The sequence below is a fragment of the Mobula hypostoma genome, chromosome 6 (assembly GCF_963921235.1).
Source record: "Mobula hypostoma chromosome 6, sMobHyp1.1, whole genome shotgun sequence".
In the NCBI taxonomy this organism is placed as follows: Eukaryota; Metazoa; Chordata; class Chondrichthyes; order Myliobatiformes; family Myliobatidae; genus Mobula; species Mobula hypostoma.
In genome coordinates this window covers 108,182,439-108,207,807 of record NC_086102.1, presented here as the reverse complement: position 1 = coordinate 108,207,807, position 25,369 = coordinate 108,182,439, and the positions used below count along the sequence as shown (strand labels likewise).

General features: G+C 43.8%; 1 protein-coding gene across 1 annotated transcript in view; it reads right to left on the bottom strand.

Annotated features, from left to right (window-relative positions):
• obsl1a (obscurin like cytoskeletal adaptor 1a) overlaps positions 1 to 25,369 on the bottom strand; it is a 192,743-nt gene that overhangs the window by 9,816 nt on the left and 157,558 nt on the right. Inside the window, exons 28-31 of the mRNA XM_063051410.1 lie at positions 23,602 to 23,714; positions 8,676 to 8,829; positions 5,680 to 5,841; positions 1,676 to 1,780 (exon numbers count right to left, since the gene is read on the bottom strand). Coding sequence (XP_062907480.1) covers positions 1,676 to 1,780; positions 5,680 to 5,841; positions 8,676 to 8,829; positions 23,602 to 23,714 — 534 coding nt within the window. The remainder of the gene's footprint in view (positions 1 to 1,675; positions 1,781 to 5,679; positions 5,842 to 8,675; positions 8,830 to 23,601; positions 23,715 to 25,369) is intronic.

Sequence of the window (25,369 nt, the reverse complement as noted above, 5' to 3'; positions counted from 1 at the left end):
CAGGAAGTCTCTGTCGATGCAGAATAGTGGAGGAACAGCAGGATCTTGGGGTCTACATCCGTAGGTCCCTCAGAGTTGCCACGCATGTTGATAGGGTTGTTAAGGTGGCATATAATGTGTTGTCTTTCATTAGTGGTGCGAATGAGTTCAAGAGCCATGAGGTAATGAAGCAGCTCTCTAAGATTCCGGCTAGACCACACTTGGAATATCGTGTTCAGTTCTGGTCACCTCATTATAGGAAGCACGTGGAAGCTTTGGAGGGGGTGCAGAGGAGATTTACAAGGAAGTTGCCTGGATTAGAGAGCATATCTAATCTTGGGGTTTTTCCCTTTGGAATGAAGGAGGACTTGATAGATGATAAAGGACTTGACAAGATAATATGAGGCATAGATGGAATGGACAGCCAGGGAGACTTTTTCCCCAGGGTAGAAATGACTAATACAAGGAGGCATAATTTTAAAGTGATGGGAAAGAAGTATAGAAGGAATGTCAGAGTTAGATTTTTTTAAAAATATAAACAGAGTGATGGGTGTATGGAATGTGCTGCCGGGGTGGTGGTAGAGGCAGATATAGATACATTAGGTTCACTTAAGCAACTATTTATCGAGAGATACCTTGTGGAACAGGCCCTTCTGGCCCAAAGAGCCACATTGCCCAGCAACCCACCTGCTTACACTCGCCTAATCACAGGTCAATGTACAATGACAAATTAATCCACTAACTTGTATGTCTTTTGACTGTGGGAGGAAAGCAGAGCACCCAGAGGAAACCCACGTGGTTCATGGGGAGAACATACTAACTCCTTACAGACAGCGGCAGATTTGAACTCCAAATTCCGAAACGCCCCAAGCTGTAGAAGTGTTGCACTAACTCTACATTTGAGACACTCAAGGGATTCTTAGAGAGGCACATGGAAGAAAGAAAAATGGAGGTCTGTGTCGGATGGAAGGATTAGATCGATCTTAGAGTAGGTTAAAGGGTCAGGAAAACATCGTGGGCCGAAGGGTCTGTACTATGCAGTTCCATGTTCTATGTTCTAACTCAGCAAGTCAAGTAGCATCTATGGAGAGGAATAAACTGCTGACATTTTGAGTCGAGTCCCGATGAAGGCCCTAACTTACTGAGCTCCTCCAGTATTTTGTGTGTGTGTTGTTCAAGATTTCCAGCATCTATAGAATCTCTTGTGCTTATAAGGTAAATGGACAGGAAAGGTTTAGAGGGACATGGGCAAATGTTAATGGCTCGGAGAGACATCTTAGTTGGTGTGGATGAACTGGGTCAAAGGATCTGTTTCCGTGTTGTATGATTCTTTGAAAGACTTTGGTAGAGTAGGAAGAGTAGCAGCCAATTTATAACCCATTAAGCCAACAGCCTGTGATCAGACAATTTGAACTTGTTCGCTGTAAGTTGGGGATCACTGCGGAAAACACCCCAAAATCAGCTTTGCAAGGAAGTCCGATGGATGTTTGATGTCCATGTGAATGAGTGGGATAGATGGGATGGGTGGGGTGGAGGGAGAGAGGGAGGGAGCCTTTGTGAAATATTCTATCCAAAATTGATGAGAGATTTTGTACTCTGAAGAGTCAGCCCAGATTTTGGGCTCGGGTGTCCGAATTGGGTTTGAACTCAGTGCCTTGGGTTCCTGTCATTGAGTGCCAAGAAACAATGGACTTACCATTAATGTCCAGGTGAGCTGTGGACTCAACGTTCTTAGCCGTGAATCGGATCTCTCCTGCATCCTCAGCCTTCACTTTGCAGATCAGCAAGAAATGTTTGGTCCCTGGATGTTTGGAAAGAGAAAGTTCATCGACCACAACTAAAAAATTAAAGGGTCCGAGTTGACTCTCACCAACTTTAAAGTCGATGCACCATAGAACGCATCCCATCCGGACGCATTATAGCTTGGCACAGTGACTGCTCTGCCCGCAAGAAACTACAGAGAGCTCTGAAAGCAGCCTCCCCTCCATGGACGCTGTCTACTCTTCTCGCAGCCTCGGTAAACAGTCACAAAATCAATGTCTCCACATACCCCAGACATGCTCTCTTCTCCCCTCTCACATCGGGCAGAAAATACAACAGCCTGAAAGAATGTACAACCAGGCTCAAAGACCCTGGCGCTAGAACTGTTCCCTAGTATGATAAGATGGACTCTTGCCCTCACAATTTACCAGATTGACCTTGCATCTTATTGTCTGCCTCCACTGCAAAATGTAACACTTATTCTGCGTTCTGTTGTGTTCTCGCTTGTGCTACCTCAGTGCACTGTGTAATCAACTGATCTGTGCGAGCAGTATACAAGACAAGCTTTTCACTGGACCCTGGTACACGTGACAACAATAAACCAGTTCACCATCAAGCACCTAAATAGGTAAGGTGTAGGAGGATACAGAGGTAGTTCGGGCAAATGTACTTAAAGTGGAGAAGCTTGCTTCCCAGCATCTGGACAGAATCTCTCCTTAGAACCTTTCTAGATTTGAAAGGAACATCCATGTTGAAAGTACCCTGTCCAATGGGTCATAGAGAACTACAGCACAGAAACAGGCTCTTTGGTCCATCTAGTCCATGCCGACTTATTACACTGCCTAGTCCTATTGATCTATACCCCTCCCCCATCCATGTACTTATCCAAATTTCTCTTAAATGTTGCGATCAAACCCACATCCACCACTTCTTCTGGTAGCCTGTTCTACACTCGCACCACCCTCTGTGTGAAGAGGTTGCCTCTCAGGACCCTTAAATGTGAGCTGCTAATTACGACAGGAGATAGAAAATGCATATCAAAAGGGCAATGTGACAGTAGTCATGGGGATTTCAATATCCAGGTATATTGGAAAAATCAGGCTGAATCCCGAGAGAGATTTTGTAGAATGCCTACGAGATTGCTTTGTAGAGCAGCTTGTGGTTAAGCCCACTAGGGGACCAGCAATTCAGAACTGGGTGTTGTGTAATGAACCAGATTTGGTTAGGGAGCTTAAGGTAAGAGAATTAGGAGACAGTGATCATAGTATGATAGAATTCACTATGCAATTTCAGAGAGAGAAACTAAATTCAGATATATCAGTATCAAGTAAAGTGAAGAGAATTACAGAGGCATGAAAGAGGACCTGGCCAAAGTTGTTTGGAAGGGAACACTAGCAGGGATGATAGCAGAACAGCAATAGCTGGAGTTTCTGGGAAAAATTTGGAAGGCACAGGATATATACATCTTAAAGAAGAAGATGGATCCAAAAGGCAGGATGACAAAACTGTGTCTGACAAGGGAAGTCAAAGCCAACTTAAAAGCAAAAGAGAGGGCATATAATAGAGCAAAAATTAATGGGAAGTTAAAAGACTGGGAAGCTTTTAAAAACCAACAGAAGGCAACTCAAAAGGACATAAGGAGTGAAAAGATGAAATGTGAAGGTAAGCTAGCCAATAATATCAAAGAGGATATCAAAACCTTTTTCCAGATATATAAAGAGTAAAAGAAAGGTGAGAGTAGATATTGGAGCACTGGAAAATAACACTGGAGAGATAGTATTGGGGAACAAGGAAATGGCAGATGAACTGAATAAGTACTTTGCATCAGTCTTCATTATGGAAGACACTAGCAGTATACCAGAGGTTTGAGAGTGTCAAGGGGCAGAAGTGAGTATAGTTGCTATTACTAAGGAGAAGGTGCTTGGGAAGCTAAAAGGTCTGAAGGTAGCTAAGTCACCTGGACCAGATGGACTACACCCCAGGGTTCTGAAACAGGTAGCTGAAGAGATAGTGGAGGTATTAGTAATAATCTTTCAAGAGTCACTAGAATCTGGCATGGATCTGGAGGACTAGAAAATTGCAAATTGCAAACGTCACTTTACTCTTCAAGAAGGGAGGGAAGCAGAACGAAAATTATAGGCCAATTCGCCTGACCTCAGTGGTTGGAAATATGTTGGAGTCAAGGATATGGTTTTGAGATACTTGGAGGCACATAATAAAATGGGCCAAAGTCAGCAGGGTTTCCTTAAGGGAAAATCTTGCCTGACAATCTGTTGGAATTCCTTGAGGAAATAACAAGCAGGATAGACAAAGGAGAATCGGTGGATGTTGTGTACTTGGATTTTCAAAAGACCTATGACAAGGTGCCACACATGAGGCAGTAAGAGCCCATGGTGTTACAGGAAGGGCACTAGCAAAGACAGAGGATTGGCTGACTGGCAGCAGGCAAAGAGAGGGAATAAAGGAAGCCTGTTTTGACTGGGTGCCAGTGACTAGTGGTGTTTTGTGGGGGTTGGCACTCAGACCTATTCTTTTTATGTTGTATGTCAATGATTTGGTTGCTGTAATTGATGGCTTTGTGGCCAAGTTTGCAAACGATACAAAGACAGGTGGAGGGGAAACAGGGAGACTGCAGAAGGACTTAGATAGATTAGGAGAAAATGCAAAGAAGTGGCAGGTGGAATACAGTGACAGGAAGTGTATGGTTATGCACTTTGAAAGAATAAATAAAAGTGTGGACTATTTTCTAAATGGGGAGAAAATTCAAAAATCCGAGGTGCAGAGGGATTCGGGAGTCCATGTGTAGGATTCCCTAAAGATTAACTTGCATGTTGAGTTGGTGGTGAGGAATGAAAATGCAATGGTAGCATTCATTTCAAGAGGTCTAGACTATAAAACCAAGGATGTAATGCTGAGGCTGGTGAGGTCTTACTTGAAGTATTGTGAGCAGTTTTGGGCCCCTTTTCTAAAAAAAGTTGTATTGACATTGGAGAGGATTCAAAGGAGGTTCCGGGATTGAAAGGCTTATCAGATGGGAAGCGTTTGATGGCTCTGTGCCTGTATTTGCTGGAATTTAGTAAATGAAGAGGGGGGAAAATCGCTTTGAAACCTATCAAATGTTGAAATGCTTCGATAAAGTGGATGTGGAGAGGATGTTTCCTATAGTGGGGGAGTCTAGGAACAGAGGGATGTCCATTTAGAATGGAGATAAGGAGGAATTTCTTTGGCCAGAGGGTTGTGAATTTGTGGAATTCATTGTCACAGGTGGCTGCGGAGGACAAATCATTGAGCGTATTTAAGGCAGCAGTTGACAGATTCTCGACAAGTTAAGGCATGAAAGGTTATGGCGAGAATACAGATGAATGGGGAAGAGAGGGAAATGGATCAGCCATGATGAAATAGCGGGGCAGACATGACAGGCCAAATGGCCTAATTCTTCTCCAATGTCTTGTGCTCTTATGCTCTAAATATTTCACCCTTCACCCTTAACCACAACCTTTAGTTATAGGCTCACCCAACCTCAATTGAAAAAGCCTGCTTACATTTACCCTACCTATAGCCCTCAGAATTTTGTATACCTCTATCAAATCTCACCTCATCCTAACATATTACTTAGGTCCTCAAGTCCAGGCACATCCTTGTAAATTTTCTCTGGCTCTTTGAATCTTATTTATATCTTTCCTGTAGTTAGATGATCAGAATGGCACACAATACTCCAAATTAAGCCTCAACAATATCTTACACAACTTCAACATAACATCCTAACTCCTGTACTCAACTCTGATTTATGGCTGACAACATGCCAAAAGCTCTCTTGTATCTCTTTAAGATGCCACTTTCAAGGAATGATGGGCTTGTATTCCCAGATCCCTCTGTTCTAATGCATTCCTCAGTGCACTGTATGAATGATGTTTTTCACAGCAATTTCTCAGGCCATACCCTCTTGTCTTATTTTGACGGTGTTGTTGGACTTGATTCTCTCTCCATCTTTCAACCACTCGCCCTTCACTCCCTCGTGGGAAACTTCACAGACAAACACTGCGTTGTCATTCTCCCGTACCTCCAGGTCCTCCAGGTGCTTCACAATGCGGACTTCCCGTTCTGTGAGGGGAACAGATAAGATGGTCACTGCAAACAGGCAGGAATAGGTCAGAGCAACAGCATTTTGTGTGTGTGTGAAGGAAATCTCAGCAAGTCAGGCAACATCTGTGGTAGGCAATAACCAGATGATGTTCTGCGCTGAGACACTTCACCAGGATGGAAATGGGGTCGGTGTTGGGACCACTTCTTTTTATGCTGTATATAAATGATTTAGATGATGGATTAAATGGCTTTGTTGCCAAGTTTGCAGATGATACAAAGACTAGAGGAGGGGCAGATAGTGTTGAGGAAACAGGTAGGATGCAGAAAGACTTAGATTAGGAGAATGGGCAAGAAAATGGCAAATAAAATACAATGTTGCACTTTGGTAGTAGAAATAAATGTGCAGACTATTTTCTAAACAGGGAGAAAATCCAGGAATCTGAGATTCAGAGGGACTTGGGAGTCCTTGTGCAGAACACCCTGAAGGTTAACTTGCAGGTTGAGTTGGTGGTGAGGAAAGCAAAAGCCATTTTAGCATTCATTTCAAGAAGTCCAGAATACAAGAGCAGGGATGTGATGCTGAGGGTTATAAGGCACTTGTGAGGCCTCACCTTGAGTATTGTGAACAGTTTTGGGCCCCTCATCTTAGAAAAGATGTGCAGGCATTGGAGAGGGTCCAGAGGAGATTCACAAGGGTGATTCCAGGAATGAAATGGCTATCATATGAAGAATGTTTGATGGCTCTGGGTCTGCACTTGCTGGAATTCAGAAGGATGAAGGGGGATCTCATTGAAACCTTTTGAATGTTGAAAGGCCTAGACAGAGTAGATATGGAAAGGATGTTTCCCATGGCAGGAGAGTCTAGGCCAAGAGGGCACAGCCTCAGGATAGAGGGGCGCCCTTTCAAAACAGAGATGCAGAAAAATTTCTTTAGCCAAAGGGTGGAGAATTTGTGGAATTTGTTGCCACATGCAGCTGTGGAGGCCAGGTCATTGGGTGTATTTAAGGCAAAGATTGATAGGTTCTTGATTGGACATGGTATCAAAGGTTACGGGGAGGAGGCCTGGAACTGGGATTGAGGAGGAGATAGAAAAAATGATCAACCATGATTGAATGGTGGAGTAGACTCAACAGGCCAGATGGCCTAATTCTGCTCCTAAGTCTTATGGAATGGAAGGGAGCTGAAGCCAGAATAAGGTGGTCAGAGGAGAGGGAGGAGTGCAAACTGACAGGTGAGTCCAGGTGAGCAGAAAGGCGGGTGTATGGGAGAGGGGGAAATGAAGAAGTTGGGAGGTGATAGGTGGAAGAGGTAAAGGGCTGAAGAAGAAATCTGACTGTGAACCTTGGGAGAAGGAAAAGGGGAGCCAGAGGAAGGTGATGGATAGGTGAAGAGGAGAGGGAGAATTATGTGAATAGCAGAAATCACAGAGAGAGAGAGCGCAGTGAGAGAGAGTCTCTCCAAACTCCAGTCGAAGAGAAGATTTAAACTTCTTCATGGTAATTATATCTCAACGAGACTTTGCAGTGGAGCAGCAAACCAAAGGGTCACAGAATACTGCAGCACAGAAGCAGGCTCTTCTGCCCCTCTCGTCTGTGTCATAGACAAAATAGATTCTGCTAATACTAGAAACCTTCAGCAACACACAAAGTGCTGGAAGAACTCTGCTGATCAGAAAGCATCTATGGGGGGAACTGCAAAGTCTAGGCTCTAACATAGCATCCAATAAAGCAACGTTCACAAGTAAAACATAAATTACATACTATCTTACAAGAAAAGACACAATTAGAACAGAACAAAATCCACTTCAATGCAAGCAATTGAAGTGGTCATGGTGTTGCTAAACTGTAGTGATCAGGGTTGAGCTGATTGGTTCAAGAATCAACATCAGTGACTCAGTGACCAAGGTCGGTTTGGGATTCGATTCCCGCCACTGTCTGTAAGGTGTTTGTACATTCTCCATGTGACCATGCGGGTTTCCTCTGGGTGCTCTGGTTTCCTCCCACATTCCAAAGATATAAAGTTGTGGGCATGCTATGTAGGCACTGGAAGGCTGGCGACACAGTGGGCTGCCCACAGTACGTCCTCACTGTTTTGATTCCACACAAACAACGCACTTCACTGTACATTTCAGTGTTATGATGTACATGTGACTTCTAAAACTAATCTTTCATCTTTTCTGATTTTCATGTCCAACCAGTAGATTCCTTGGCATTCGAACAGTAGGGCGCTCCAGCCCACAATGTTATGCCAACCGATATAAACCTACTCCACAATCAATCCGACCCCTCCCTCCTACAGCCCATAGCCCTCCATTTTTCTATCATCCACGTGCCTAAGGATCTCTTAAATGGCCCCAATGTATCTGCCTCTCCCACCACCTGTGGAAGGGCATTCCATGCACACACTACTCTCTGTGTAAAAAAACCTACCCTGACATCCACCCTATACTTTCCTCCAACCACCTTAAATGATCTCACCTGGTACAGGATATTAGAGTGCATAGAAGATACAACAGTACAGTACGTTACAGGCCCTTTGGCCCACAATGTTGTTCCAACCCGATCAATCTAACTTCCCTCCCACATAGCCCTCCATTTTTCTTTTATCTATGTGTCAATCTAAGAGCTACTAAACGTCCCGAATGATTCAGCCTCTACCACTACCCCTAACAGTGTGTTCCACACACCCATTCTGCGTAAAAAAAACTTACCTCTGACAACCCCCTCTATACTTCCCCTCCAATCACCTTAAAGTTATGCCCTCTCATATGAGCCATTTCTGCTCTGGGTAAAAGGTGCTGTCTGTCCACTCATCTATGCCTCGTATCCGTCCAAACCAAAACCAAACTCACCATAAACCTCCAGCTTGGCAGTGGTTTTATTATCTCCGGCATCACAGCTATAAATTCCAGAATCTTCCACCCCGCACCTCCCGAGCTGCATAACTCGCTTCCGGCCCATGGAATAAATCCGGATGCTTTTGCTGGGTTTGATCTCCACATCATCCTGTTGTGGGAACAGACTTGGAAAGTTGGTTCATTATTGTCATGTACAGTGAAAAGCCTTGTTTCGCATGCCACCCATACAGATCATTTTGTCACATCAGCGCATTGAGGCAGTACAAGGGGAAACAGTAACAGTGCAGAAAAAATTTCAGAGCCAATGTACCATTAAAGAATGTATGTAACATTGGGATAGATGTTCTCGTTAACCCACACCAACCCTCATGGATGCTCCTCAAAGAATCCTATCTGGATGCATCATGTCAACAACTCTTCCCAAATCTGCAGAGGTGGATTCTGAGGTCAAGAATCTATCTTATCATTTTATATTTATTTACTTAGCTATGCAACACGGAATAGGCCCTTCCGACCCAATTAGCCACACCGCCCATCAACCCCCCCCTATTAACCCTAGCCTAATCACAGGAGAATTTACAACAACCAATTAACCTATTAACCGGTACATCTTTCGACTGTGGAAGGAAACTTCTCAGAGTTAAGCTCCAAATTCTGGCGCCCTGCGCTGTAATAGCGTTGCTTTAACTGCTACACCACTGCGGCCCCCCCCCAACCAGGGCACCGCTCATTCGCCTTATAACAGTGGGGTAGAAACTGTCGTTGAGCCTAGTGGCACGTGCCTTCAGGCTTTTGCATCTCCGACCTGATTGAAGAGGAGAGGAGAGAGAATATCCATGGTGGCTGGGCTTATTGATTATACTGGCTGCTTCACTGAGACTGCCAGAAGCATAGACAGAGTCCATGGAGGGGAGGATGGTTTCATTGATGTGCTAAGTTATGCCCAGAACTCTCTGCAGTTTCACGCGGTCGTGGCCAGGGGAGTTGCCACACCAAGCAATGATGCACCCAGATAGGATGCTTTCTAAAGTGCATTCATTAAAAAGAGTTGACCGTCAAAGTGGAGCCTTTGATCTTTTGAATTGGGGCCAATTAAATCACAAGGTTAGACACAGAGTGAAACTCCTTCTACACTGTCCCATCATATTCTACCATGGATCAGACAGAGTGAAGCTCCCTCTTCAATATCTCATCACACACACCTGGGGTCAGACACAGAATAACGCTCCCTCTACCCTGTCCCATCACACACTCCTGGGGTCAGACACAGAGTGAAGCTCCCTCTACACTGTCCCATCACAGACCCCTGGGGTCAGACACAGTGAAGCTCCCTCTACACCATCCCATCACACACTCCTGGGGTTAGACACAGAGTGAAGTTCTCTCTATACTGTCCCAACACACACTCCTGGGGTCAGACACAAAGTGAAACTCCCTCTACACCGTCCCACCACAAAGTCCTGGGGTTGTCACAGGTGAAGCTCCTTGAACATCATCCCATCGCACACAGCCCCATTGCACATTCCAGATCATGACTGCATGTTTATTAGATAAAGAAAGAACACATTGCTCGTTGGATAAATCTCCCAGACTGAAGGTTATGTGAACAAAGAATCAACTGTTTAATATACAGTACATATCAATTTTACTGTTAACCATTTCCTGGGGCAAGAGAACAAGGCATTTTCAAAGCATTTATCATGGTGTGAGGATGTCCAAGGTTCCCAGTCACTGAGGGAGCTTTGTGTCATTCTCACTGATCAATTTCAAGTTCAGGGTTATTGTCATTCAACTTTACACATGTATACAGCTATATGGAACAATGTTCCACTGGGACCAAGGACCATGTATCATATACAGCACTTAAAATAATATTAACATATCATTAAGTATTCTGTGGATGTACAAATTGACATAAAGTGGATATACAACATATACACAACAGTATGCTGCTACTGGTGCTGTCATAAAAAGTGTACTGGGTGGTAACAGGGTGTTCAGAAGTCTCACTTCTCCAAGAAACTTGGTGCTCCTGACTCTCTCCATGGAAGAGTCACTAATGTGCAACAGGGAGTGGTCAGCCTGCACATTCCTGTGGTCAATAACCATTCCTTTAGTCTTGTCTATGTTGAGACTCAAGTTGTTGTGTTACATAGAAACATAGAAAATAGGTGCAGGAGTAGGCCATTTAGCCCTTCGAGCCTGCACCGCCATTCAGTATGATCATGGCTGATCACCCACCTCAGAACCCTGTACCGGCCTTCTCTCCATACCCCTGATCCCTTTAGCCACAAGGGCCATATCTAACTCCCTCTTAAATAGAGCCAATGAACTGGCCTCAACTGTTTCCTGTGGCAGAGAATTCCACAGATTCACCACTCTCTGTGAAGAAGTTCTTCCTCATCTTGGTCCTAAAAGGCTTCCCCTTTATCCTTAAGCTGAGACCCCTCGTTTTGGATTTCCCCAACATCAGGAACAATCTTCCTGCATCTAACCTGTCCAATCCCTTTAGGATTTTATACGTTTCAATAAGATTCCCCTTCCATCTTCTAAATTCCAGCGAGTATAAGCTTAATCGATCCAGTCTTTCATCATATGAAAGTCTTGCTATTCCTGGAATCAATCTGGTGAACCTTCTTTGTACTCCCTCTATGGCAAGAATGTCTTTCCTCAGATTAGGGGACCAAAACTGCACACAATACTCCAGGTGTGGTCTCACCAAGGCCTTGTACAACTGCAGTAGTACCTCCCTGCTCCTGTACTCGAATCCCCTTGCTATGAATGCCAGCATACCATTCGCCTTTTTCACCACCTGCTGTACCTGCATGCCCACTTTCAATGACTGGTGTATAATGACACCCAGGTCATGTTGCACCTCCCCTTTTCCTAATCGGCCACCATTCAGATAATAATCTGCTTTCCTGTTTTTACCACCAAAGTGGATAACCTCACACTTATCCACATTAAATTGCATCTGCCATGAATTTGCCCACTCATCCAACCTATTCAAGTCACCCTGCATCCTCTTAGCATCCTCCTCACAGCTAACACTGCCGCCCAGCTTCGTGTCATCCGCAAACTTGGAGATGCTGCATTTAATTCCCTCATCTAAGTCATTAATATATATTGTAAACAACTGGGGTCCCAGCACTGAGCCTTGCGGTACCCCACTAGTCACCGCCTGCCATTCTGAAAAGGTCCCGTTTATTCCCACTCTTTGCTTCCTGTCTGCCAACCAATTCTCTATCCACATCAATACCATACCCCCAATACCATGTGCTTTAAGTTTGCACACTAATATCCTGTGTGGGACCTTGTCAAAAGCCTTTTGAAAATCCAAATATATCACATCCACTGGTTCTCCCCTATCCACTCTACTAGTTACATCCTCAAAAAACTCTATGAGGTTCGTCAGATATGATTTTCCTTTCACAAATCCATGCTGACTTTGTCCAATGATTTCACCACTTTCCAAATGGGCTGTTATCACATCTTTGATAACCGACTCTAGCATTTTCCCCACAACCGATGTTAGGCTAACCGGTCTATAATTACCCGGTTTCTCTCTCCCTCCTTTTTTAAAAAGCGGGGTTACATTAGCCACTCTCCAATCCTCAGGAACTAGTCCAGAATCTGAAGAGTTTTGAAAGATTATCACTAATGCATCCACTATTTCTTGGGCTACTTCCTTAAGCACGCTGGGATGCAGTCCATCTGGCCCTGGGGATTTATCTGCCTTTAATCCCTTCAATTTACCTAACACCACTTCCCTACTAACATGTATATCCCTCAGTTCCTCTATCCCACTAGACCCTCAGTCCCCTACTATTTCTGGAAGACTAATTATGTCCTCCTTAGTGAAGACAGAACCAAAGTAGTTATTCAACTGGTCTGCCATGTCCTTTTTCCCCATGATCAATTCACCTGTTTCTGACTGTAAGGGACCTACATTTGTCTTAACCAATCTTTTTCTTTTCACATATCTATAAAAGCTTTTACAGTCAGTTTTCATGTTCCCTGCCAGTTTTCTCTCAATCTTTTTTTCTCTTTTCTAATTAAGCCTTTTGTCCTCCTCTGCTGGACTCTGAATTTCTCCCAGTCCTCAGGTGAGCCACTTTTTCTGGTTAATTTGTATGCTTCTTCTTTGGAATTGATACTATCCTTAATTTCCCTTGTCAGCCACAGGTGCACTACCTTCCCTGGTTTATTCTTTTGCCAAACTGGGATGAACAATTGTTGTAGTTCATCCATGCGATCTTTAAATGCTTGCCATTGCATATCCACCGTCAACCCTTTAAGTATCATTTGCCAGTCTATCTTAGCTAATTCATGTCTCATACCTTCAAAGTTACCCTTCTTTAAGTTCAGAACCTTTGTTTCTGAATTAACTATGTCACTCTCCATCTTAATGAAGAATTCCACCATATCGTGGTCACTCTTACCCAAGGGGCCTCTCACGACAAGATTGCTAATTAACCCTCCTCATTGCTCAATACCCAGTCTAGAATAGCCTGCTCTCTAGTTGGTTCCTCGACATGTTGGTTCAAAAAACCATCCCGCATACATTCCAAGAAATCCTCTTCCTCAGCACCCTTACCAATTTGGTTCACCCAATCTATATGTAGATTGAAGTCACCCATTATAACTGCTGTTCCTTTATTGCACGCATTTCTAATTTCCTGTTTAATACCATCCCCAACCTCACCACTACTGTTAGGTGGCCTGTACACAACTCCCACCAGCGTTTTCTGCCCCTTAGTGTTATGCAGCTCTACCCATTTTAATTCCACATCCTCCCGGCTAAGGTCCTTCCTTTCTATTGCATTAATCTCCTCTCTAACCAGCAATGCCACCCCACCTCCCTTTATTTCATGTCTATCCCTTCTGAATATTGAATATCCCTGAATGTTGAGCTCCCATCCTTGGTCACCCTGGAGCCATGTCTCTGTGATCCCAACTATATCATATTCATTAATAACAATCTGCACTTTTAATTCATCCACCTTGTTACAAATGCTCCTTGCATTGACACACAAAGCCGGCCTGCCACTTTTACTTTTCATCTGACTGCTTTTTGCTTCTACCCTCATTTTACACCCTTCCGTCTCTCTGCACTTGTTCCCATCCCCCTGCCACATTAGTTTAAAACCTCCTGAATAACAGTAGCAAATGTTCCCCCTACAACATTGGTTCCACTCCAGCCCAGGTGCAGACCTTCCTGTTTGTACCGGTCCCACCTCCTCCAGAACTAGTTCTAATGCCCCAGAAATTTGAATCCCTCCCCCTTACACCATTTTTCAAGCCACATATTCATCTGATATATCCTCCTATTTCTACTCTGACTAGCACATGGCACTGGTAGTAATCCAGAGATTATTACCTTTGTGGTCTTACTTTTTAGTTTATCTCCTAACTCCCTAAATTCACCTTGTAGGACCTCATCCATTGTTGATCTAAGGATAGAAACACTGCAACTATAATAGACAGGGACCCTTGCTATGCGCAGCAAGATCCCAACCACTGGCAAAAATCAATATTAGACCCAGGACACTGGTTTCAAGGTTTAAAATCTTTAAATGCATTGGGTCTTGGATGAAAGATTAACTTTATTGGCCACATGTGCATTGAAATATACAGTGAAATGTGTTGTTTGCATCAACAGCTAGCACAGTCCGAGGATTGTGCTGGGGGCAGCAGTACGTATCACTGTGCTTCTGGTGCCAACATAGTATGCCCACAATTTACTTTGCCTAATTCATACAACATTTTGAAATATGGGAGGAAACTGGAGCATTCAGATGAAAGCAAACAGTCATGGAAGAACAAGAAAACTCCTTACAGGCAGAGGTGGGCATTGTGTATTTAATATTTCAGTAATATTTGAGTAATATTGTAAATATATTGTTTAATTAAGCATTCTTTATTTGCTTAAATAATTCAGTACAGGGTATATGTAAAAGTATGTGAATGGTATACGTCAGCATGACAGCACAAGACCACGTTATACACGTGCGTTTCACTAAAAGTAAAACTAAGAACATACACAAGTTATCTCGGTTCAGTGTTTGACTTTCGATTAGCTTTTATGTTTTCAAGTTACAAAACTTAACAGTGGTGATGAGGAAGTTGTTAACAAACCTGAGATGACTACCTACCTGTTGACGCACAGCGTGATGATCAAGTTAAAAAAAAAGCACAGCGAGACATTCGAATTTTAACAAAATGTTGCAAGAAACAGTCAAGTAAAAAAAAAATCACCACACGTTTCTTCAAGAAGGAACAGGAGATGGCCCAGTTAAAAAAGGCAGAAAACAGACAAATTCACAGGTTCATAAACAATGAGTACCTGGTGATTATAATCATAAAGAAAAAAAATAGAAATGACTGGCTGTATCAGAAAAATAGATGTGTTCGATTGCACAAGAGATAACTTGATATTGGATTGTGAGCAAATCAGCAGTATTTTAAAGCAAATGGAATAGCTGATGAGAAGCAAGTGCCAGTTTTAGAACCAAAACCATTGTTGATTGCAGAACACTTTAGGTTTCATAAGTGGAATTAAAAGGAAGGTGAGTCCATTTCAGCTTATGTGGCTGAATTGAAGAGATTTTCTGAGCATTATCAGTTCAGTGATGGGCTTAATGATGCACTGAGAGATCATTTTGTTTGTACAATCTTGTAACAATGGCTCCTAGCTGAAGCAGAAATTACATTTTAAAGAGCAGTTGAAATTGCTGTATCAATGGAAACAGCAGACAGAGATGCAATTGAATTGCATTCAGGAATGAAAGTGAGCATGACAAAAATTGCAGCCTGAGGTTGGCCTGGCCAAACAAATTGTGCTACCCTTGTGGCAGGGGCTCACATACACCAGAACAATTCAGGTTTAAAGGTGAAACTTACAGAAAATGTAACAAAGTAGGACACATACAAAGAGCATGTCAGGCAAACAAAAATAAAGGGACTGCACTGGGAAGAGATTAAGAAAAAAATCAAATTTTCAAAAGTATAAATGGCATTTCAAAGTTACTAAACTGAAGCCTGCAGATACCCAACTATGAGCTTTTACTGGAGAAAAGATAACTCTTGTGGGAATGACATTTGTAACAGTGAAATACAACACAAACAACAAGCCAGATTGGGTTTGTATTTGTTAAAAGCAGGAAGGCCAGCATTGTGGGGCATGATTAGCTGAGACAACTACAATTTGATTGGCGATCCATCCACAATTTGCATGCCACATCCTCTGTAATAGAGTCAGCCGAAAGTGAATTAAGAAGGTACTGGATGATGTCAGAGCAGTGTTTAAGAGTGGTATTAGAACACTCAAATATATCAGGGGTAAAATAGTGTTAACTGAAAATGGCATACCTAAGTTTTACAAAGCCCGTCCAGTTTCTTATACATCCATGATAACGTAGCTAGTGTGCTAGACCGCATGGAAACTGTAGGAATTCTCTCCAAGTTAGAATAGAGTGCATAGGCAATGCCAGTTGTCCCAGTAGCCAAGAAGAATGGGCCTGTCAGGATCTGTGGTGATTTTAAGGTCACAATCGTACCAGTACTGAAAGTAGATCAATACCCTCTGTCCAGGATAGAGGATTTCTTTGCAAACCTTTCTGGAGGGAAACACTTCAGTAAAGTGGACCTAGTTGTGGCCTACCTACAGATGGAGATGGAAGAAGAGTCTAAGGAGTTTCTCATCATAAACACTCACAAAGGGCTTTTTTTTGGCTATAACAGGCTTATTTTTGGAGTAGCATCCGCAACTGCACTCTGGCAGAAAGCTATGGGCCAAGTGCTGCTAGGCTGCCCAGGAAGTCTGTGTTATCTGGATACCATCATTGTTACCAGTGAGGATGACAAGGAACACCTCCAAAATCTCAAGACAGTGTTAAAAAGATTAGAACATTATGGGCTCAAAGCACGATGCAACAAGTGTGAATCCTTTGAGCCAAGCATCACTTACTGTGGTCACACCATTGACACACAAGGATTACACAAGTGTACTGAGAAAATTCTAGCAACGATGGATATTGCAAGGCCAAAGGACATGTCACAGTTGTTGCCCTTTTTAGGATTTGTCAATTACTATAAGCAGGTTCCTGCTAAACCTGACTACTGTGCTCCACCCCTGGAACTCACTACTACAGATCAGGAAGAAATGGCAATGTACGGAGCAGTGTGAAGTAGATTTCTGAAAGACAAAGGAAATGGTGATGTCAGACATTCTACTCGCACATTACGATCCACATAGTCCAGTGGAGTTTGCCTGTGATGCCTCGCCTTATGGTAAAGGTGCAGTCATGTCACATGTGATAAGGGATGGACGTGAACGCCCCATAGACTTTGCATCACATTCCCTTACCTCTGCAGAGAAAAATAACACACTGATTGACAAAGAGGCCTCAGGTCTGGTTTGGGGTATAAAATGTTTTAACCAGTACTTGTATGGGAGAGAGTTTACCCTCATTACTGATCATCAACCACTAGTGTCCATTTTCAATCCACAGAAGGGTGTTCCACTAACAACAGCAACACACAAATGCAGAGGAGGGTTCAATTACAAGATTGAATTCAAGAGGACAACTAATCATGGAAATGCTGCTGGATTGTCCCGTTTACCCTTGAAAAAGGAAATACCTGAAAAGTTTACAAAAGGGGACACTCTTCTTGACATATTCTCCCTAATACAGATTGAAGGTCTCCCTATTACAGCAGAGTTGATCCAAATGGAAACCAGAAAAGACCCCACACTGTCTCAGGTCAACATGGCAACACAAAGTGGCTGGAATGTACAGCAGAAATTCCAGGTCCCCGTCTTTACCAGCTCTGGGATGAACTTACTCTTGACAGGAGCTGCCCTTTATGGAGATTGAGAGTTGTTGCACCATCCAAGCTGAGAGCCAAGGTGTTTTAGGAGCTACAAACTGGCCATCTAGGTGTGGCCAAAATAAAAACATTGGTTCAAAGCTTTGTCTGGTGGTCCAGTACAGATCAGCAGATCGGCAGCTTGCCATGCACTGTTTGGCTGCCAACAAGTCCAGAGGAAAGGTGACCAGAGTTGTCAGAACCACTTCCTGCAGCTCCAGAGTCGACTCCTACAACCACCACCTATGAGGCCCAGAACCTGAGATAGTTTCACAGCCAAAAGTCTCACCTGCCGAGCAGAGTAACCTTCCTACATGTCAGGAAAGATGTTATCCCACAAGAGTAAGGAATTCTCCACAGCGCTTAAATCTTTAGGCCTGATGGAACAATTTAAAATTTACTATGTTGTGGATGTCAGTGATGAAGGGTGGAGCATAGTCATTTTGAAGACCCTGATCTGGAGTTACACTCTGACTTCGGTTCTTTGCGGGAATGGGACCCGCTCTCAGGGCCTCACAACCGGCCGCTTTTTGACATTCTAAGGACGTTCCTGGAAGACTAGCACGCCTTCAGGGTGCTGGATTTTCATGGCTCTGGAGACGGGCTGATTCAAGGCCAGGGCCACCAACTGAGGCATCTCGGGAGAACACAGAACATCGGAAGCAGCGGGTTAACTGCTGGCTATGTGCCCAGAGACCTGAGCCTTTCCGGGGCCAATTCTCTGGGTGCAGGGCTCGGAAAAAGCGACACAATAGACTTTTAAGATCATAATCAGTGAGTTGCTTGTTATGTCTCCCCTCTCGCTGTGAAATGGGGACACCTCATTTTCCCTTATTAGGGAGAGAGAGCCTATGGTATGTCGAACTGCTGGGTGAACGAGTAGTCTTTGGGGTACTGCAAGTCTGTGTCTTTGCTGATGACTTGCTGCATGCTTGAGTGCTCGGTGGGGGGCACCGATGCTTTTTTGCTTGTGGGAAGGGTCATTGCCTTGCTGCTGCTTGTGCTTGGGAGGGGGGGCTTTGGGGGTCTAACTCTCATTCATTGTTTGGGACACTTCTCTGTTTCCATGGATGTCTGCAAAGAAAAAGAATTTCAGGATGTATATAGTACACATTGCTCTGATAGTAAATGTACCTATTGAACTTATTGGATGTCAATGTATACGCACCCCCCCCCCCCCGGAGTTTTCATGGCTTTTTATTTTACAGCATTGAATCACAGTGGATTTAATTTGACTTTTTTTGACACTGATCAACAGGAGACTCTTTCATGTCAAAGTAAAAACACATGTCTACAAAGTCATCTAAATTAATTACAAATATAAAACACAAAATAACTGATTGCATAATTACTTAACCCCTTCAAGTCAGTATTTAGTAGATGCACCTCTGGCAGCAATTACAGCCTTCAGTCTGTGTGGATAGGTCTCTATCAGCTTTTGCACATCTGGACACTACAATTTTTCCCCATTCTTCTTTACAAAACTGATCAAGCTCTGTCAGTCTACATGGGGATCGTGAGTGAACAGTCCTTTTCAAATTCTTAATTGTACTTAGGTCTGGACTCTGCCTTGGAACTCCAGGAAATTAACTTTGTTTTTTAAGCCATACCTGTGTAGCTTTGGCTTTATACTTGGGGTCATTGTCTTGCTGGAAAACAAATCTTCTCCCAAACAACAGGAATTCTGCAGATGCCAGAATTTTCTCCCAAGTCAGTTCTCTTAATGATGTGTGGTGTTTGGCTTATGCCAAACATAGCACTTAGACTGAGGGCCAAAAAGTTCAATTTTGCTTTCATCAGACCATAGAACCTTCTTCCATCTGACTTCAGAGACTCCACATACCTTCTGGCAAACCCTAGCCGAGCCTTCATGTGAGTTGTTTTCTTCGCCACTTTCCCATAAAGCTGCGACTGGTGAAGCACCCAGGCAACAGTTGTACACACAGTCTCTCCCAATCTTTCCCATGTCAGTCACTGAAGCTTGTAACTCCTCCAGAGTTGTCATAGGTCTCTTTGTGACCTCCCTCACTTGCACAGTCACTCAGTTTTTAAGGATGGCCTGCTCTAGGCAAAATTTGCAGCTATGCCATATTCTTTCCATTGCTTGATGATTGACTTAACTATACTCCAAGTGATATTCAGTGACTTGGAAATTCTCTTGTGTTCATCTGCCAGCTTGTGCTTTTCAATAAGCTTCTTGTGGAGTTGCTTGGAGTGTTCTTTTATCTTCACAGTGTAGTTTTTGCCAGGATACTGATGCAGTTGGACCTTCCAGACACAGGTGTATTTTACTACAATCCATTAAAACACCTTGACTGCACACAGGTGATCTCCATGTAACTAAGTACGTGACTTCTAAAAGCAATTGGCTGCACCAGTGATGATTTGGTATGTCATATTAAAGAGGGTGTATACTTATGCAATCAATTATTTTCTGTTTTGATTTGCAACTAATTAGATCTATTTGTAGAGATCTGTTTTCACTTTGACTCGAAAGAGTCTTTTTCTGTTGTTCAATGTCAAAAAAGCCAATTTAAATCCACCGTGATTCAATGTCATAAAACAATAAAACATGAAAAGTTCTGGGGGGGGGCGGTGAATACTTTTTATAGGCACTGTAGGAGTTGTATTATATAGTATAATATAATTGGAGTTGGAGTTTATAGCTGAGCAGGGAGGAGTGTTGTGTATTTAATACTTCAGTAAAATTTGAGTAATATTGTAAATATATTTTATTAGGCATTTTATGTTTGTTTAAATAATTCATTGCAGATTATATGCAAAAGTATGTGATGGCATTTGTCATCATGCCATCACATTAAACGTATGTGTCTCACTGAAAGTATAACTGAGAACATACATGAGTTATCCCAGCACAGTATTTTCATTCAATTAGTTTTTAATGTTTTGGAGTTACAAAACATACCAGTGGGAATTGACGCCAGATCGCTGGTGCTGTACTGTAAAGCATTGCACTAACCACTACACAGCCCTGGTGGGTTTGTGGATTGAACTGCCAGAGGAAGGGGTGGGGGTGGGACAGTCACAATTTTTAGAAGACATTTTGAGCAGTACATGAATAGGAAAGGTTGAGTGGGATATGGGTCAAATGCAGGTAAATGGGATTAGTTCAGGTAAACATGGACAAGTAGGGCCCAAGTGCCTGTTGTCATGATGTATGACTTTGTGTCTCTATCGTCCAGCCAGAGGTTCCCATTGGGAACGGTGGGGGAGAGCATTCGGAAGTGCCGGCTATTGGTTGTGACAGTGGCTAAACCGCGGTCACAAAAGAACACAGAACACAGAACAATATAGGCCCTTCAGCCAACAATGTTGTGCCGACCTTTTAACCTACTCCAAGATCGGTCTAACCCTTCTCTCCCACACAGCCCTCCATCCTTCCCTCATCTACGTGTCTATCTAACAGTCTCTTAAATATTCCTGATGTACCTGCCTCTACCTACCCCCCACCCAGCAGCACGTTCCACGCACCCCATTCTCTGTTTAAAAATATGTACCTCTGATATCACCCTATACTTTCCTCCAAACAATTTAAGTTTATGCCCTCTTGTATTAACTATTTCTGCCCTGGGAAAAGGTCTCTGGCTATCCATTTGATTTACGCCTCTTATCATCTTGTACACCTCTATCAAATCACCTCTTATCCTCCCTTCTCTTCAGAGAGAAAACCCAAATTCGCTGAACCTATTCTCATTAGTCATGTTCTCTCGTAAATAGCCTCTCCGGAGCTATTTTATTTTATTTAATGATACAATACAGAGTACACGCTTCTGGCCCGTCGAGCCACGCCGACCTATCCCAATCACAGAACAATTTACAATGACCAATTAACCTACCCAGTGTAAACACAAAATACTCTGCAGATGCTGGGTCAAAGCAACACTCACAACACGCTGGAGGAACTCAGCAGGTCAGGCAGCATCCGTGGAAAAGATCGGTCGACGTTTCGGGCCGGAACCCTTCGTCAGGACTGTAGGGGGAAGGGGCAGAGGCCCTATAAAGAAGGTGGGGGGAGGGTGGGAAGGAGAAGGCTGGTAGGTTCCAGGTGAAAAACCTGTAAGGGGAAAGATAAAGGGGTAGGGGCAGTGTATCTTTGGAATGTGGGAGCAAACTGGAGCACCAGGAAATCCCATGCATTCCACAGGGAGGACATACAGCTACTCCTTACAGAACTGCTCCGGAATTGAACTCCAAACTCCAGACGCCCTGAGCTGTAATATTGTTGTTCTAACCACTATGCTACCTTCGCAGGCTTCCACATCCTTCCTATAAAGAAGCGACCAGAACTGAACACAATACTCCAAGTGTGGTCTAGCCAGAGTTTTATAGAGGTACAACATTACTCGTGACCCTTGAGCTCAATTCCGCATCTCAAGAAGGCCAACATACCATATGCCTTTAACCACCCATTCAGCCTCTTATCATCTTACTGTATACATCTCCGTCAAGTCACCTCTCATCCTTTTATTAGTCGAGGCATTGAGTTCAAAAGACAGGAGGTTGTGCTGCATCTTTATAAAACCCTGCTTAGATAGATAGATGTTTTATTGATCCCAAAGGAAATTACAGTCTCACAGTGCACAGATATATAAATATTAGAAGAGAAGTAGAAAGGATTAAAATAAGTTACCACAAACAGTCTAACAGGAGGGGGTCATCACCTCCCTGACTATAGGTTGACTCATTATAGAGCCTAATGGCCGAGGGTAAGAATGACCAGATCCGGAGTATTGTGTACAGTTTTGGCCACCCCACTATAGGAAGCTTTGGAGAGGGTGCAGAGGAAGTTTACCAGGATGCTGCCTGGTTTAGAGGACATGTGCTATCACCAGAGGCTGGATAAACTTGGGTTGTTTTTTCTGGAGCACCAGAGGCTGAGGGGAGATCTGACAGAGGTTTACAAGATTATGAGAGGCATAGATAGAGTGGACAGAGAGTATCTGTTTTCCCAGCGTTGAAATGCCTAATACCAGAGGACATACATTGAAGTTTGGGGGGGTAGGTTCAAGGGGGATGTGAGGGGTAAGTTTTTTACTCAGAGAGTGGTGGATGCCTGGAATGTGCTGCCTGGTGTGATGGTAGAGGCAAACGCATTAGAGGCTTTTAAGGGACGTTTGGATAGGGACATGGATGTAAGGAAGCTAGAGGGATATGGACATAGTGTAGGTAGGAGGGATTAGTGTTTGGGTGTTTTTAATATGTTTTTTAGCTGGTTTGGCACAATACTGTGGGCCAAATAGCCTGTACCTGTGCTGTACTCTTCTATGTTCTATGTTCCAAAGAAAAAAGCCCTTGCTTGTTCAGCTTATCTTTATAAGACATGTCCTCTAATTCAGGCAGCTTCCTGGTAAATCTCTTCTGCACTGTCAGTAGAACTTCCACATCCTTCCTATAATGAGGCAACCAGAACTGAACACAGTATTCCCAGATTAATGAAAGTCAATGCGCCAAATGTGACCAGAACACATCATATGTGCCCAAATCACACCACACGCAACCTGAACACACCACGTATGACCAGAGTGTGAAGAGCTCAAAGCATTGTTGAGCATCCTTACCATCCATCCCATAATCTCTTTGACCTACTAGCGTCAGGACTAGGATTGCCAGACTGGGTAACAGTTTCTTCACTCAAGCTGCGAGAGTAAAGAATACCCTGCCATCATTGAGCTCTCGTCACCAGGACAGTGGGCTGTTTACTGTTTACCTGTGCTGCACACTACGTGCATTTTGAATGATATTTTATTAACTTATTGCGGTAATGTTGTACTTTATGCGTTGTGTGTGATGTGTTTTGTGGTGCACTGTGGTCCAGAGGAATGTTATTTTGTTTGGTTGTACAAACGTAGTCAGATGACAACAAACTTGAACTTGATCTTGAACCCACCATAAGCAACCAGAACACAGCATATGTGATCAGAACACACCGTACACGTCTAGAACTGATCACAATACTCCAAGTGTGTAGTTCTAATCATACCTCTGTTCCTTTCTGCCCAAGTTAAATCTTTGCTATGATTCTACCTACCTTATACCATCTGACCTCCATGTTGGGACGGGACAGCTCACACTCCAAGGTGACTGCGGTGGTTTCGGGGACTTGCAGATCCTTCAGTTGTCTCGTGAAGGTCACAGGGGGCTCTGAAACAGATCAGGAATACGGCAGGGTGAACAGGAACCTTGTCCAATGGGATACAGGGATGTAGCGCAAGGACAACAAGTGACAATACTCCTTCACCTGGGCAAGCGCGCGCGCACACACACACACCGCGCCCCCCCCCCACCTGAGCAAGTCGATCATGAAGGTGGACAAACTAAGATTTTTTTAATTAGAGATACAGCATGTTAAGAGGACCTCCTGGCTCAATTAGACCATGCAGTCCGGTTAAAGAAATGTAAAGAGATTTAAAACACAAGCGATTCTGCAGATGCTGGAAATGCAAAGCAACACACAGTAAATGCTGGAGAAACTCAGCAAGCCGGGCAGCATCAATGGAGAGAACTAAACAGTTGGCACTTTGGGCTGAGACCTGGTGAAGGGTGTCTGCCTACAATGTCAACGATTTATTTCCCTCTAAGGTGCTGTGTTCCTCCAGCATTTTGTATGTATTAACGAGATTACCCAATTACACCCATGTGACCGAATAACCTACTAACCCCTACATCTTTGGAATGTGGGAGGAAACCGGAGCACGTGGAGGAAACCCATGTGATCACAGAGCAGCGGTGGAATTGAACGCCGGTTGCCAGCGTTACGCTGTCATGATGCTCGTTGTAGCTGTTTTCTGTGGATCATCAGAGACTGAAAGGAACCCCACTAGAAGTTTTTAACTGATGAGAGGCACAGGGAGTGTAGAGAGCCACGAGTCTTTACCCAGAGATTAGAGGTCAAACACGAGTGCACAGACACAGAAGGCCAGAGGGGGTACGTTTTAAGGAGAATTACGGCGTACGTTCTTGTACATGGAATGGTGAGCGCCTGGAGCAGGCCGCTAGGTGAAGGTGGCAGAAGGAGATTCGATGGCAATGGGTAAGAGGCATATAGATGTTCACGAGAGGGCTCGGAAAGAGGAATATAGACTGTAAGCAGGCAAGTAGGATCAGTTAAATTAGCATTATTGCCAAAACCAGGTGGGCCAAAGGTCCTGTTCAAAGGCTGTACTGCTCTATGCCAAGTTGGTCTGTGGGAATTCTGAGCAGGTGGGGACACGCGTCAGTGAGTGTGGTCAATTGATGGGACCCAGGGCAAATGAGGGGTCAATAGTTGGTACATGGGGCAGAGTGAGAGGTCAACAGTTCAGACATGGGTCAGTGTGTGAGGTCACCAAACACGAGTCAGTGTGTGAGGTCACCGGTTCAGACATGGGTCAGTGTGTGAGGTCACCAGTTCGGACAGGGGTCAGTGTGTGAGGTCACCAAACACGAGTCAGTGTGTGAGGTCACCGGTTCAGACATGCGTCAGTGTGTGAGGTCACCAGTTCGGACAGGGGTCAGTGTGTGAGGTCACCAGTTCAGACACATGTCAGTGTGTGTAGTCATCTGATGGTACACAGGACAGTGCCAGTAGTCAGTAGATGGGACATGGGGCGAGTGAGCAATATTCCCTCTGCGTGAGTGCACGTGCACATATCTTTTGCTACTAGCGCACAAAGGAATTTAAGCTGCGCACAAAAGGTTGTCACCCTTTACCCCATTGGCATGTTAAGTGTATTTCACGATCGTACACAATCACCTTTCCTTTACTGGTTTCTAATGGGGACAGTGTTGACAACGTGGAGTTTGCAATGATTTGCCTA